Here is a 16,604-nt window from a genome sequence, read left to right on the forward strand (position 1 = left end):
ACCCGTTATTGTCTATCTTTTCCCACAAGCATATTAGAAATAAGTCCAATGTTTTGTTTGATGCTGTAGTTCCAGCACCTTGAAGGAGCATGGAACATAATAAACTCAAAATTCTTGAGCACAAGTGAAGTCTTGCCTTGCTCTGAATAATAGTTTAAACCTGCATCTTCAGGAAGCTTTTTGACAGCATGCCGAACACTAGGTTGTAATAATAATAAATAGACCCTCCAATACCAGATTTGAAATATTCTTGGTGTTTCTATTTGCTTGTTCCTTCTTTCTTTTCCATTATCCTTATATTCTATTTGTACCTGTATGGACACTGACGTTGGCAGGCACATTCACAGTTGGTACCTGGATTATTCCTTTAGGTTGGTTGGACTGCACTCTATCTTAAAAAATGTACAGATCTTTTATTGGTAAAATAATTAACCACCTTTCCCACACTGTGTAGTGAAAAACAGTATAGTTGTTAAGGGTTTGTATGTTGACTTTAGGCTGCTTAGATTTTATCCTGACTACATCACTACTTCTTAAGTTGCTTAAGCACTGCTATTTTCCTATAAAATAACAGTCTTGTCAGAACTGAGATAATCCATGCAAAGTGCTCAAAATTTAGTACGTGCTCGATAAATGTAAACTGTGATAATGCCCGCCCTAAATCTTTGGTGCTGGTCTCTCCAGCCCACTGATGCAGTTTTAACATCAGTGATGAAATCTGGGGGAATTACAGTGAATATTTAAAATTGGAATCGGCAAACTTGGGGGCTCCCTGGTGACTCAGTGGTAAAAAATCTGCCTGCAGTGTAGAAGATGCAGGAGACGGGTTCAATCCCTGGGTCAGGAAGATCCCCTGGAGGAGGAAATGGCAACCTGCTCCAGTATTCTTGCTGGGGAAATCCCATGGACAGAGGAGCCTGGCTGGCTACAGTCCAGGGTCACAGAGAGTCACATGACTGAGCATACACACAGAAAACTTGTCCTGCAGGGAAAATTAAACCTGCTGAGTTTAATAAACTTTTTTTGTAATACTACCATGCCCATTCGTTTACACACTGTGTATTTGCTCTTGCTCTACGACAGCCAAGTTGAACTTACATACTAGGCCTGCAGAGCCTAAAATGTTATTTGGTCATTTAAAGAAAAAGTTTGCTAACCTCTCCTTTAGAGGAAAAAAAAAAATCAGATTTTGTCAAATCTTACTGTTACATCCAAATGCAGGTAACTTATGTAACTAAATATCTGAGGCTAAAAAACAGTGGAAAGGCTAAGGGTACTAAGACGGATCTGGGCACAGATATAAAAGAATAAAGGACATGGGAGTTACAGATAAGCAAAAGACTGGAAGACCAAGAGCAACCAAAAGAAAGGCACCAAGGGACAAAATGAATGCTAGCAGAGTCCAGTTTCAAAGATGCCAGTAAAAAAAGGTTCAACAAAACCTCTTTTTCACTGTATCAATAATGAAATCCCTAAGAAGAAAACAATGAATTTGTTCACTGGATTAATTCAGGGAATTCTAAAAGATTAAAACCACATAACTGCACTTTGGTAGCAACAACTGCTATAGCTCTGTAGTTGAGAACTTTTAAGATTTACCCCATTCTCTCTGCGTACCACACACATTCCCATTATCACCAATTTACTTTATGAGTTTTAATACCTTGTTTCTGTATGCTTCTATCACTTTCATGACAAGTTGGATCTTTTTTCCCAAGTCGTTTAAAGCTTTTGGTCTTTCTTCATGTTCCATGTACCTTATTTGAATAGGCTGGCCATATTTCTGTTAAGTTTTTTAAAAAGAAAAAGTTATTAACAGAAAACAACTTTTATTGTGGTTCACTGGAGAAATGGCAACCCACTCTACTATTCTTGCCTTGAGAATCCCATGAACAGTTATGAAAAGGCAAAAAGATATGACACTAGAAGATGAGTCCCCCCTTCCCCCAGGCTGGAAGGTATCCAATATGCTACTGGGGAAGAGCAGAGGGCAATTTTACTCATAGCTCCACAAAGAATGAAGTTGCTAGGCCAAAGTGGAAACAGTGCTCAGCTGTGGATGTGCCTGGTGGTGAAAGTAGTCCAATGATGTAAACAACAATACTGCATAGGAACCTGGCAATGGATGTGAATTTGAGCAAGCTCTGGGAAATAGCAGAGGACAGAGGCGCCTCAGTTCAGCTCAGTTGTGTCCGGCTCTTTGCGACCCCATGGACTGCAGCACTCTAGGCCTCCCTGTCCATTATCAACTCCCAGAGTTTACTCAAACTCATCTCCACTGAGGCGGTTATTCCATCCGACCATCTCATCCTCTGTCGTCCCCTTCTCCTCCTGCCCTCAATCTTTCCCAGCATCAGGGTCTTTTCAAATGAGTCAGCTCTTCACATCAGGTGGCCGAAGTATAGGAATTTCAGCTTCAACATCAGTCCTTTCAATGAACATTCAGGACTGATCTCCTTTAGGATGGACTGGATGGATCTCCTTGCAGTCAAAGGGACTCTCAAGATTCTTTTCCAACACCACAGTTCAAAAGCATCAATTCTTCGGTGCTCAGCTTTCTTTATAGTCCAACTCTCACATCCATACATAACTACTAGAAAAACCATAGCCTTGACTAGACAGACCTTTGTGGACAAAGTAATGTCTTTGCTTTTTAATATGCTATCTAGGTTGGTCATAACTTTTCTTCCAAGGAGTAAGTGTCTTTTAATTTCATGGCTGCAGTCACCATCTGCAGTGATTTTGGAGCCCGCCAAAATAAAGTCTGTCACTGTTTACACTGTTTCTCCATCTATTTGCCATGAAGTGATGGGACTGGATGCCATGATCCTAGTTTTCTGAATGTTGAGCTTTAAGCCAACTTTTTCACTCTCCTCTTTCACTTTCATCAAGAGGTCTTTAGTTCTTCTTTGCTTTCTGCCATAAGGGTGGTGTCATCTGCATATCTGAGGTTATTGATATTTCTCCTGGCTTGTGCTTTATCCAGCCTAGCATTTCTCATTATGTACTCTGCACATAAGTTAAATAAGCACAGTGACAATATACATACAGCCTATATGTACTCCTTTCCTGATCTGGAACCAGTTCCATGTCCAGTTCTAGCTGTTGCTTCCTGACCTGCATACAGATTTCTCAAGAAGCAGGTCAGGTGGTCTGGTATTCCCATCTCTTTCAGAATTTTCCACAGTTTATTGTGATCCACAAAGTCAAAGCCTTTGGTATAGTCAATAAAGCAGAAATAGATGTTTTTCTGGAACTCTCTTGGTTTTTCGATGATCCAGCGGATGTTGGCAATTTGATCTCTGGTTCCTCTGCCTTTTCTAAAACCAGCTTGAACATCTGGAAGTTCACGGTTCATGTATTATTGAAGCCCGGCTTGCAGAATTTTGAGCATTACTTTGCTAGTGTGTGAGATGAGTGAAATTGTGCAGTAGTTTGAGCATTCTTTGGCTTTGCCTTTCTTAGGGATTGGAATGAAAATTGACCTTTTCCAGTGCTGTGGCCACTGCTGAGTTTTCCAAATTTGCTGGCATATTGAGTGTAGAACTTTCACAGCATCATCTTTTAGGATTTGAAATAGCTCAACTGGAGTTCCATCACCTCCACTAGCTTTGCTCCTAGTGATGCTTCCTAAGGCCCTCTTTACTTTACATTCCAGGATGTCTGGCTCTAGGTGAGTGATCACACCATCGTCATTATCTGGGTCGTGAAGATCTTTTTTGTACAGTTCTTCTGTGTATTCTTGCCACCTCTTCTTAATATCTTCTGTTTCTGTTAGGTTCATACCATTTCTGTCCTTTATTGAGCCCATCTTTGCATGAAATGTTCCCTTGGTATCTCTAATTTTCTTGAAGAGATCTCTAGTCCTTCTCTTTCTATTGCAGCACACTAGAGGAGCCTGGTGTGCTGTAATTCATGAGGTCACAAAGAGTCAGGCACAATTTAGCAACTGAATGACAACAAATACAGGAAGATGAAAAGGAAAGAAAAGTGGTCAGATCAAAATCTGTCCCCTCTTATTTTCCTACATGGAAATGAGTTCCAGTGGTTATGTGCTTATTCAATCCTACACAGGGATGTCTATACCTTATGTCCTCCTCTCATTCATTAAGATTACCTTTTGATTCCTCTCAAATCCAAAGAACGTTAATTTTTTTAAAGTTGGGTGTTATAAGTTTAAAACTACTAAGAAAACCGTAAGAACTTTACTGCATCCAGAAATAATGTATTTGAAACTTGGTTTCATATAACTCATGCATATAACTCTGTATATGCAACACAGTTATTGGGATTTCCTGGTATTTAATACCTATTGACTATTATTTATGTCATATTTATTCATTAGATTAGTATGTGTATTTTAAGTATAGTGCTTAAAAACAAGAAAGCCCTTTGGCCCCTCACCCCAGGTGCATAGAAGTAAAGAGTTTCTAAATTTTAAAACAGCCTCTGTAACTCTGAGGAGGGGAATACATTAGAAAAAAAGAATAGATATTTTCTTCCAAATTCTTTATATACGTAAATAAAAATCAGCTTATTTTAGAGTAATTTTAGGTTTTCAGAAAAGTTACAAAGGAAACAAAGGTGAGCCAAGCACCTTTTACTGCTTTTCTCTAATGTTAGCATCTTATACCATTATGGAACATTTGTCAAAACCAAGAAATCAACACTGGTGTATTACTATTAAATACTGACTGAACTCCAGATTATTTGGATTTCATCTTTTTCTTTCCCAGGATACCATACTGCACTTAGTCTACTTACATTGTACTTTTAATTGTAAATGTTTTTAAAAGGGGAGTAAGTCATAAAAGCCATCTTATAAAAATAGTGAAGCCCATGAAAACTTCTGTAACATTCATTTCTACATTTACGTATATATTGGAAGCAAAATAATACATTATTGGAGCTTCTGGGCTTTTCAGTTATTTCTATTGGCCTCAGCTGTCTGGCTTGTTCCTCCAGCCCAATTTATATATATAGTCCTTTAAAGGAGATGGGGAGTAAAAAACACCAACAGGATAAAATATGGTAAAGCTTAGTTTTGCTTTCATAAGCACAGGCTTTCAAGTTGCTTTTTAATTGTTCCCTTTGGAAGTAATTTATTGGCAAGATATTAACCTTTAAACAAATTTTTTTACATGTACCCCAATATGCACTGCAGCACAATTTACAATAGCCAGGACATGGAAACAACTGAGATGTCCATCAACAGATAAATGAATAGAGAAGATGTGGTACATTTATTTTCTTTTGCTTTCAAGTTACATAAATTCTTTTGCACCTCAACCTCCCCATCACTAAAGGGCTGCCTTTCCACATACCCTAGAAGTCTTTATTAATGTCATCACTTAGTATACGTGTATTTACTCACTACTCAAAGAATGGTTCAGGGACCAGCAGCATCAGAATCTCTCGGAAGCTTATAAAAAATGCAGAATCATGGGCCCAACTTAGATATACTGAATTTTTTTGCATTTCAGTAAAGGCCCCAGGTTATTCATGTGCACATTAAAGCTATGATCCTCACTAAGATGGAAAGACTAAAATTTCCTGTCATCTTTCCAATCTAAACTTCTAAACTTTTGAAGTTTTTTTGTTTTTTCCAGGACGGGGGGTGAGGGTTGGGTGGCAAGCAGGAGGAAAAGAGTAATAGTGTTTTTTTCTCTAATCAGACCCCTGACCTAGAAAAAGGGGACCTGGTGGACATACCTCCTTATTTCTTTTTTAAAAGGACATTGAAGAGCAGGGGTACTATTTTTGAAGTTCTTTGCTGGCCTGGTGTCCCCAGTAGTGTGAACATACAAAAGGGCAGTGTGTTAACTCCTCAAAATGAGAGCAGTCAAGGGGGAGAGAAGCAGAGCAAAAGTGACTCTTCTAATGGATGAGGGGTCAGGCTGACAAGTCACTTCTTAACAACATCTCAGAAATCATGGCTTATATGAGTAATAGTAACACTCTGATCATGTGCTAATTTGAAGTAGTCAAACGGGAGATGGCAAGAGTGAACATCAACATTTTAAGAACCAGTGAACCAAAAGACTGGAATGGGTGAATTTAACTCAGATGACCATTATATCTACTATTGTGGGCAAGAATCCCTTAGAAAAAATGGAGTAGCCCCCATAGTCAACCAGAGAGTCCAAAATGCAGTTCTTCAGTGCAATTTCAGAAACAACAGAACAATCTCTGTTCATTTCCAAGGCAAATCATTCAGTATCACAGTAATCCAAGTCTATGCCCCAAACAGTAATGCTAAAGAAGCTGAAGTTGAATGGTTCTATGAAGACCTACAAGACCTTTTAGAACTAACACCCAAAAAGATGTCCTCTTCATTTTGGGGGACTGGAATGCAAAAGTAGGAAGTCAAGGCCTTGGAGTACAAAATGAAGCAGAGCAAAGGCTAACATAGAGTTTTGCCAAGAGAACACAATGGTCATAGCAAACACCCTCTTCCAACAACACAAGAGAAGACTCTACACGTGGACATCACCAGATGGTCAATACCGAAATCAGACTGATTGTATTCTTTGCAGCCAAAGATGGAGAAGCTCTACACCGGCAGCAAAAACAAGACATGGAGCTGGCTGTGGCTCAGATCATGAACTCCTTATTGCCAAATTCAGACTTATATTGAAGAAAGTAGGGAAAACCACTAGACCATTCAGGTATGACCTAAATCAAATCCCTTAGCGATTATACAGTGGAAGTGAGAAATAGATTCAAAGGATTAGATCTGATAGAGTGCCTGAAGAACTATGGACAGAGGCTCATGACATTGTACAGGACGTAGTGATCAAGACCGTCCGCAAGAAAAAGAAATGCAAAAAGGCAAAATGGTTGTCTAAGGAGGCCTTACAAATAGCTGAGAAAACAAGACAAGCAAAAAGCAAAATGAGAAAAAGAAAGATATACCCATTTGAATGCACAGTTCCAAAGAATAGCAAGGAGAGATAAGAAAGCCTTCCTCAGTGATCAATACAAAGAAATAGAGGAAAACAACAGAATAGGAAAGACCAGAGATCTCTTCAATAAATTAGAGCTACCAAGGGAACATTTCATGCAAAGATGGGCAAAATACAGGACAGAAATGGTATGGACCTAACAGAAGCAGAAGATACTAAGAAGAGGTGGCAAGAATACACAGAAGAACTATACAAAAAAGATCTTCATGACCCAGATAACCATGATGGTGTGATCATTCACCTAAAGCCAGACATCCTGGAATGTGAAGTCAAGTGGGCCTTAGGAAGCATCGCTAGGAACAAAGCTAGCGGAGGTGATGGAATTCCAGTTGAGCTATTTCAAATCCTAAAAGATGATGCTGTTAAGGTGCTGCACTCAACATGCCAGCAAATTTGGAAAACTTAGCAGTGGCCACAGTGGACTGGCAAAGGTCAGTTTTCATTCTAATTCCAAAGAAAGGCAATGCACTCATCTCACATGCTAGCAAAGTAATGCTCAAAATTCTCCAAGCCAGGCTTCAATAATACATGAACTGAGAACTTCCAGATATTCAAGCTGGATTTAGAAAAGGCAGAGGAACTGGAGATCAAATTGCCAACATCTGCTGGATCAGCGAAAAACCAAGAGAGTTCCAGAAAAACATCTATTTCTGCTTTATTGACGATGCCAAAGCCTTTGACTCTGTGTATCACAACAAATTGTGGAAAATTCTGAAAGAGATGGGAATACCAGACCACCTGACCTGTCTCCTGAGAAATCTGTTTGCAGGTCAACAAGCAACAGTAGAACTGGACAGGGAAACAGACTGGTTCCAAACCGGGAAAAGAGCACATCAAGGCTGTATATTATCACCCTGCTTATTTTACCTATATGCAGAATATTTAACATGTATGCAGAGTATATCTTGCTAAATGCCGGGCTGGATGAAGCACAAGCTGGAATCAAGATTGCCGGGAGAACATCAATAATCTCAGACACGCAGATGGCACCACGCTTTTGGCAGAAAGTGAAGAACTCAAGAGCCTCTTGATCAAAGAGGACAGTGAAAAAGTTGACTTAAAACTCAACATTCGAAAAACTATAATCACAGCATCCAGTCCCATCACTTCATGGTAAATAGATAGGGAAAACCATTAAAACAGAAAGAGACTTTACTTTTTGGGGCTCCAAAATCACTGCAGAGGGTGACTGCAGCCATGAAATTAGAAAATGCTTGATCCTTGGAAGAAAAGCTATGACAAACCTAGACAGTATATTAAAAAGCAGAGACATTACTTTGCCAACAATGGTCTGTCTAGTCAGAGCTTTGGTTTTTCCAGTAGTCATGTATGGATGTGAGAGTTGGACCATAAAGAAAGCTGAGCACTGAAGAATTGATGCTTTTGAACTGTGGTGTTGGAGAAGACTCTTGAGAGTCCCTTGGTCTGCAAGGAGATCAAACCAGTCAATATCCTGAATATTCATCAGAAGGACTGATGTTGAAACTGAAACTCCAATACTTTGGCCACCTGATGCGAAGAACTGACTCATTTGAAAAGACCCTGATGCTGGGAAAGATTGAAGGCAGGAGGAGAAGGGGATGAGAGAGGATGAGATGGTTGGATGGCATCACCGACTCAATGGACATGGGTTTGGGTGGACTCTGGGAGCTGGTGATGGACAGGGAGGCCTGGCGTGCTGCGGTTCATGGGGTCGCAGAGAGTTGAACACGACTGAGCGACAGAACTGAACCTCTGCTAAATTTTCATATCTGAGTATCATAATAGACAAGAATGATTATGCATTATTTAATTTCAATTATCATGTAGCAGTCCTCACCTCCTAAATGAAAACAGAGCATTTCTTGTTACACATATCTGCCTTAGAAATTTCTTATGTATTAATTAAACACATACACTGTGTTCTTACACCATAATTTTTAGGACAATTTAATGTCCTGTTCAACACTAATATAGATTTTAAAAAGTTTACCTTTAATTCTTGAAGCTTATCCACATATACTTGTTTAGGTTGGTCCTCTCCTTCTTCATAAAGCCAATTTTCTGTGTCTTCCAATATTGCAGACAGCTTTTTCAAGTCCTAGTTATATAGTTAAGAGACACCAATTGAAAATACTCTCCTTAGAAACAAAAGTCATCAAAACAAGGACAAAATGTTTTTCAAATATAAAAAAATTTTTTTCTGGCTTCATATTTATAAACATGTTTTCACTAGACTTCTGAAATTTGGTAAAATAACTAAGAACCATTCCTAAATGTGCTCAAAAAGACTGACAACAAAAACACATTTGCAACATTTATTTATATATTTATATTAGCATGTTCAAGCAAACATTTAAATAATTCTAATAAAAAACTACAAAACTTAGACTTACTTCTTGAGTGATGAATTTTTCATAGACAGTGCCAAGCTTGTCTCTAAAATCATATACATATTCTTCAACAGCATTCTTTGCATCATTTCTTTCTTTCTCTAACTTATCCTGCATTATCATCTTCCCCTATTCAAAAAGTTTTACATTAGTTGCCATGACAACACTAGGAAAATAAAAACCAAAACTACAATGAAACATCACTTCAAACATCACTTGGTGATTATTTGTAGGATTTGAAACCCTTGTACATTGCTGTTGGGAATGTACAATAATGTCCCCCTTAGAGAAAACTTTGGTGGCTTCTAAAGAAGCTAAAGAAGGAATTACAATGTGACCCAACAGTTTCACTCCTAGACATATAATTAAAGAACTGAAAGCAGGAATTCAGTTATTTGTCACCCAATGTTCACTGCAGCATTATTTACAATAACCAAAAGGTAGAAGCAACTCATTTGTCCTTTAACATGTGAATGGACAAATAAAATGTATATATACAAAATGGAATGTTATTCTACTATAAAAAGAAAGTTCTGACACATGTTACGAACTTGATGAACCTTGAAAACATTATGCTCAGTGATATTAATACAGACACAAAGAATAAATATTGTATGGTTACATTTATATGAGTTATCTAATACAAATTCAAAGAGATAGAAAGTAGAATAATTTCTTGGGGGTTGGGGAAGGGAGGAATGATGAGTTATTAGTGGTTAGAGTTTCTGTTTAGGGTGATGAAAAAGTTTTGGAAAAGATAGTGTCAATTAAAATTTATTTTTAATAGACTAATTAATGTATGTTAGTGTTCAAATCCTAGGTTTCCCATTTATTAGCTTTGAAATTGCAGCAAAACTGCCTAACCTAAGCCTCAGTTTTCTTATCCTAGAGAGCTTACTTCTATATATCTTGTATGGCTGTTAATAAGACTGACATATTCCCATAAAGTATTCAGGACAGTGCCTGACACATAACTGGTCCTGAATAGACGTTGGCTTTGGTAAGTGATACAGTATAGTGGTTGTGATCTTGAGCTTTGGAGACAGACTACTGGGCTCCAACACAAAGGTTACTTGCTGAACTTGGGTGATTCAGTCTACTTCTGCCAGTCTCCTCATCTTTTAAATGCAGATCTCTAACAGTACTTAGATTTCATAGGTTTGAAGATTAAAGAGGATATGAAAGTATTTAAAGATGTTAGCAAAAATCATTGTTAAATCAAAAGCCAAGAAAGAATCTGTAATAAATATTTGTACTTTAACAAAAACATAATATTTTAAATACAATACAATGCACCGATATTTGTAAATTTGAAATAGACAATTAGCACAACATTGTAAAGCAACTATACTCCAATAAAATTATTTTAAAAATAAAATGAGGCATTTAAATATTTTGAGAAAAAAATCTTACACACAAAATTTATCATAGCTGTACTTCCACATAATCCATTTCTTTGGGAAAGTTAGTCTCAAATAATACAAATTCAGAATTATTCGGGATCTCTAGAAATGCTTGCTTCACATAAAATGTAGCTTTTAACAATTCATGAATAGGTGATATAGGTAGGTACTAGAAAGAGAACACTGTAAAGTCAAAATGTCTTGAGGAAATTCCTAGAATAATGTGCAGCAGTTGGAGAATATGCAGCACTTCAAAGACAACTGCTGGTCAAGCCTGTAGAAATTAGGAACTACCATCTAAATGTAAATTTTAAAAAACAAACTTTTTACACAACCATTGGTAAAGAAACCAAACTCTTTTCCTCAAGAGAGTGTAAAATGAAACATATAAACATGTAAAGAAAATTTCAAGAATGACAACAGTTTCTAAAAAAGTATCAAACGGAAGTAAGAAGACATTCTGAATTGAATCTTAATCTTTAAGGATCACACATTTGAAGAGGGGAGCTGGTAATACTTCCCTATACAATGTCTGCTGAGTGTGCTACTGTTAAGACACAATAAAACGGGTAAGAATTATTAGCGTTGGAAAGGCCTTTCTCTGTAGTGGAGACAAGCCAAGTTTTTCATATAACTAAGGTGAAAGCTACAACTGTACATGACACTAATACAGCTCAGCTTTTTGTCCAAAATAAAACAGTTCAATAATCTATTTAATAATTTCTTATGAGTTACAGACTAGTTCCCTAAATTTGAGGGATAATTATTCTACAAAAATTTCAGAATACACTACCACCAATTTCAACATCAGTTCAGATTTATATACCTCATTTTCAATGTAGCTGTTGAGAAGATCTTGGCCCAGTTGTCTACATAGGCTACTCTGGATGGGTAGATCAATACTCTTGACTTTTCCTTTTTTAATGTTCTGGTTCAGTCGCTCTTGTTTCTCTGAGAGAGCAGACTGCAAAAGAAATGCAAGAGAAATATAAGTTTCTCTAGCTTAAAAATAGATTTGAGAGACTGATTTCAGATGAAACAAAGTAAAATCAAAACTATTATCTTAAAAATATATTATATTTAATATAAATATAAATTATAATTTATAATATATAAATTTAATATAGATTTATAAATTTAATATAGATTTATAAATTTATATAATTTATAATTTATAACTTATAAATTTAATATAAATATAATATAAATATATCTTTAAAATATTATCTTAAAAAACCATACCTTAAAAATATTATTTTAATACTGATAGTATTTTACACTCTTGTATACACTAAATCATTCTACATAAAAAATCCTGGGCTGGGAAACAAACTGAAACCACAATGAAATACCATTTCCTACCCACTAGGATGACTTATAATGAAAAAAAAAAGAGGAAAATAAGAGATGGTGAATATATAGAGAAATTGGAATCCTTATACATTGTTGACAAGATAGAAAAATATGACAGCCATTTTGGAAAACAGGCAGTTCCTCAAATTGTAAACATAGAGATATCATATGACCCAGCAATTCCATTCCTGGGTATGAGCCCAAGAAAAATAAAAATATACATCCACATAAAACCTGTATATGGTTGTTCAAAACAGCATTATTCATAAAAGTCAAGCGGTAGAAAAAAATCCAAGAGTCCATTAGTTGATGAATAAATAAATGTGGTATCCATCTGTATGATACAATATTACTCAACCATAAAGGGGAATGAAGTACTGATATATCCTACAACCTGGATAAACCTTGAAAATATGCTTAGCAAAAAGAAGCCAGTCATTAAAGGATCACATACTGTATTGCTGTATTTATAGGAAATGTCTAGAACAGGCAAGTCTATAATTCAAAAATATTAGTGGCTGACTAGGGCTGGCAGGGGGAGGGTTGGGGGCAGAAATAAAGAGTTACTGCTAATGGGTACAGGGCTTCTTTTGGGAGTTGTAAAATTGTGATAATGATTACATAACTTAGTACATTAACAACCTTTGAATTGCACTCTTAAATGGGAGAATTGCATGATATATAAATTGTCTCAATAGAGCTGTTGAATAAAGACAAAACACTGAATAAAATAAAAAATTCAGAAAAATAGCTTTCAGGTTTTATATTACTTGAGAAACTAGGACTTAAAATCGAGTCTTTACAGCCTTTGGAAAAAAAATCTATACAAACCATCACAGATTAAATTCTGTTCAGGTTAGAAAAATCTGTCAAAGATGATAGTTGAGAGCTGGAGCCAGCCATATTCATCTGGGTGGCTGGTGCAGGGTATTTCTCCCTTCTCTTTTATCAGCACTCATTTTCTCAGTAAGATAATGACTCTTAATAATAAGAGCCATTTATCCTTTAAAACTTTACTTCCAAAAATATAATTTTTGCACTAAGAATGCTTTATGATTTGCAGCATGCACCACGGAGTGGTTAATTTTGAGGTGCTGCATTATTGCTAATTTAAGTTTTCTTCATTTGTCCTATTCTAGTTTCTATTTTCTGAGATTTTAAGATTTTTAATGAGAAAAAAAAGTTAATGAAAAGACACAAAAAGACACAGCCACAGTAATAGTATACTGGTTTCCCTAGTGGCTGATGGTAAAGAATCTGCTTGCAATGCAGGAGAGTCGGGTTCAACCCCTGGGTCAGAAAGATCCCCTGGAGAAGGAAATGGCAACCCACTCCCGTATTCTTGGCTAGAAAATCCCATGGACAGAGGAGCAGCAAGCTACTATCCATGGTGTTGCAGAGTCGGACACGACTGAGCGATTAAGCACAGTAATAGTAGAACAAACCTTTGTTTTGGTTCCTGTATGGTCAATTTCTTCCTCTGGAGTGTGTTCAGCATGACATTTTTGATGACCTCCTTCTTCTTGGTCAACCTGCATTTTATCCTGCAAAGAAAATGAGTAACTGACAATATCGCTAGTCACTTTTTCTTTCTTTTTTCTGTTTTTGGTAATGAACAGCATCTTAGAGTTCAAGCCTGTTTTCACATGTGTGAAGATGGTAAAGTAGAAACTCACTGTTTGCGAAATGGGAGTAACTATTAATATAAATACTCAGGTTGACAGTAAGTAAAATGAAAAGAGCTATTTGATGCTATGAAAATAAATCTTGTTTTTCACCTGTGACCAAATAACTGCAAATAAATGGAAATTGTTCTTAAGTCAAATTCACAAACCAAGATTGACCAAAAAAAAGAATGTTAAACTTGACACAAAAAATGTTCATAAAGAACTTAATGTGGGAAAATAAACTGAAAAAGATATAAAATTTATGTATTACACATAAATTCAATTGTATTTTTAAAATCTAGGAAAATACCCAAATACATAAAAACTGTCAAAGTAGATGTCTCTGAATTATCAAATGTAAACTTTTAAGTTTTTTTTTTAAATCTAAAAGACAAATTTCCAACCCATAAGACTGCCAAAATGGACTCCCAACTTGGCAAAAAAAATCGCAAGTATTAGATTTTTCTGGTCTTCCTTAATCTTACTCCTAAAAGGAAGAAAGTTTGGCACTCAGGAATCAGGATAATTTAAGTGTTCAGATATACATGGAGTTAAGCATTATTACATATAATGTCCATAAAGTTATCTTGCCTAATGCTTATTTGTGCCAAAGAGAAAAACATGTCAGAAGACAACTTATAGCAGTGTTCTTTGTTAAGTCAAGAACTGAAATTCCATCCCCACTGCTCCCTGCCCTACCACCTGCCAACTATGTAATTTTCCCAACCTTATGATGCAGAAGAGGTGAAAAAAGTGTTATAGTGCCATGTTGGGGTAACATAGATAGACAACAGATACATTATTAACTATTTCATGTAATACTAAGAAAACAATGTTGCTAGTTAAGGCCAAAATACTTCATCACTGGGCATTTTAAATTTAGTACTTATATATATTCCTATCTCTAAAAAAATGTAAATCAATCAATATGTTAAGGTATTTCTAAAACTTTTTCACATGCATAACCCAACTCATCTAAATCACATAATTCAGTTAATGATGTCTGAATTGTTCTATACATATTTGTCCTCTGTGCTATCAAGAGCATTAGTGGCCCAGCCATTTGTTTAAAAATTGCTCCAGTATCATCTCTAAGTTTTCTTATAAGCCACTGATACCTACTCTACAAATTTTACAATTTTTTTTCCTGTATTTTACCAGAAGGAATCAGTAGATTATTTTCAGACAACAACCAAGACTAATATTCCTTTCGTGAATGGTCCTTATACAATTTAATGTCAAGGGGGTGCAACTGCCCACTCATGCCATGAGGAGTAATAATCAAGTTCATACATGTAAAGATGATGAGAACTTTTCATGATTATTGCCACACACAACAGTGAATGTAAAATATCATTTGCACAATCCATCCCAATTTCAGGTATATTAATAAGGGGGAACTTGTACATCTTAGTAGTTGATCTGAGAGTAATTTGGTAATCTTTTAAAATACTTATAAGAAGGTTCATAGGAATATTATGCCTAGTGGGAAAGTTAATGAAAGCACCTCTAGAATTGGCTTCCTGATTTTAAGCTTCATGAGGGTTGAGACTGTTTTTCTATTCACTGCTATATCTAAACACAAAATTTAGGTACTTCTAGTTATTTGCCAAATAAATAAAAAGCACTTAAAAATAAAATCTAGTATTATCTAATCTGTCCTGTGATCTACCTTCTCAACCTCTTTTTCTTGTCACTCTCCCCTTTTCTATATCTTTTATTAAAAGGTATCCTCCCCTCAGGGCCTTTGTACTTGTTTTTCCCTTTGTCTGGACGCCTAACCTGCACCTGGCTCCTTACTCTGCCTTTTCATCTTTCACGCTAGCTTTCCTCTTCCCTCCTCACAGGTGACTGTCCTCATTACTTAATTTAGACTATGCATAATTTCCTTTATATTTATATGATATCCTGTTACTTCTTGCCTGTCCTTTTCCATTAGAATGTAAGTGACAGACCTTCTTTATCCTGCTGACCACTCTATCTTCAGTGCCTAGAATAGTACCTGGTACATATAAGTAATCAGACATTTTGAATTAAAAAGTAGATAAAAAGATAACCTAAGTGGTCAACAGTTGAGGAACAGTTAAATTAGGGTATGATAGTCTCTTTGATCCTTCACTGTGTAATGAAGCCTAAGTTGTGATACCTTCCTAATATGTCCAGAAAGTAATAAATACCTAGAAGAAAAGTGTTCATTTTCTGAGACATCTTTTTACTGTTCTGAAGAAAAGCTGGCAATCTATGCTATGGTTTCTCAGGAAAATTGAAGATATCTTAATTTTTAATGAAAAAAATGAGGCCCATAAAATAATCTCTCATAAACTAACTTGCGTGCAAAGAAAAAAAACAACCAACCAACCCAGTGCTGCTCACTGATCCATACCTAGGTTTCACCTGCCAGCAATGCCAGCAATGTCAGCAACCAGGGAGCAGCAAAAACGACCTTACTGTCCTCTCATGTTCTCCTCTAAAGCTTAAGTAATTGGCTTCCAGGGTCTACTTCAAATTTACTCACATTTTTTTTTTTGGGGGGGGGGGGAGGGAGAGACTGCTTAATAATAGTATTTAAACCTTAATCTTTTAAACTTCTTGATACAGAATTAAAGAAAAAAGTCCTACAGAGAAACACTAAGCAAGACAGTACACAGCATGTTATCTACACAGCAGAAAACAAGAATAAGGAAATAAATTACAATTTATTCAACATGGATTATATCGGCTAAGGTAGAGACTTAAAAGGAGATGATAAATGTGAATGTGCTCTCCAACAATGCTAACTATATGACCCATAATGTCAGTTACCTTTTTTTTGTCCCTTGATTATATAAATTACAGAAGATATGC

General features: G+C 36.2%; 1 protein-coding gene across 2 annotated transcripts in view; it reads right to left on the reverse strand.

The window, feature by feature from the left end:
• The window catches only part of HSPA4L (heat shock protein family A (Hsp70) member 4 like), a 56,800-nt gene that overhangs the window by 9,958 nt on the left and 30,238 nt on the right, over positions 1-16,604 (reverse strand). For both annotated transcript variants that reach the window (XM_043486670.1, XM_043486679.1), the window contains exons 14-18: positions 13,539-13,637; positions 11,567-11,704; positions 9,341-9,466; positions 8,938-9,045; positions 1,664-1,783 (exon numbers count right to left, since the gene is read on the reverse strand). In XM_043486670.1, the coding sequence (XP_043342605.1) occupies positions 1,664-1,783; positions 8,938-9,045; positions 9,341-9,466; positions 11,567-11,704; positions 13,539-13,637 (591 nt within the window). The remainder of the gene's footprint in view (positions 1-1,663; positions 1,784-8,937; positions 9,046-9,340; positions 9,467-11,566; positions 11,705-13,538; positions 13,638-16,604) is intronic.

Source organism: Cervus canadensis, chromosome 1, assembly GCF_019320065.1.
Source record: "Cervus canadensis isolate Bull #8, Minnesota chromosome 1, ASM1932006v1, whole genome shotgun sequence".
In the NCBI taxonomy this organism is placed as follows: Eukaryota; Metazoa; Chordata; class Mammalia; order Artiodactyla; family Cervidae; genus Cervus; species Cervus canadensis.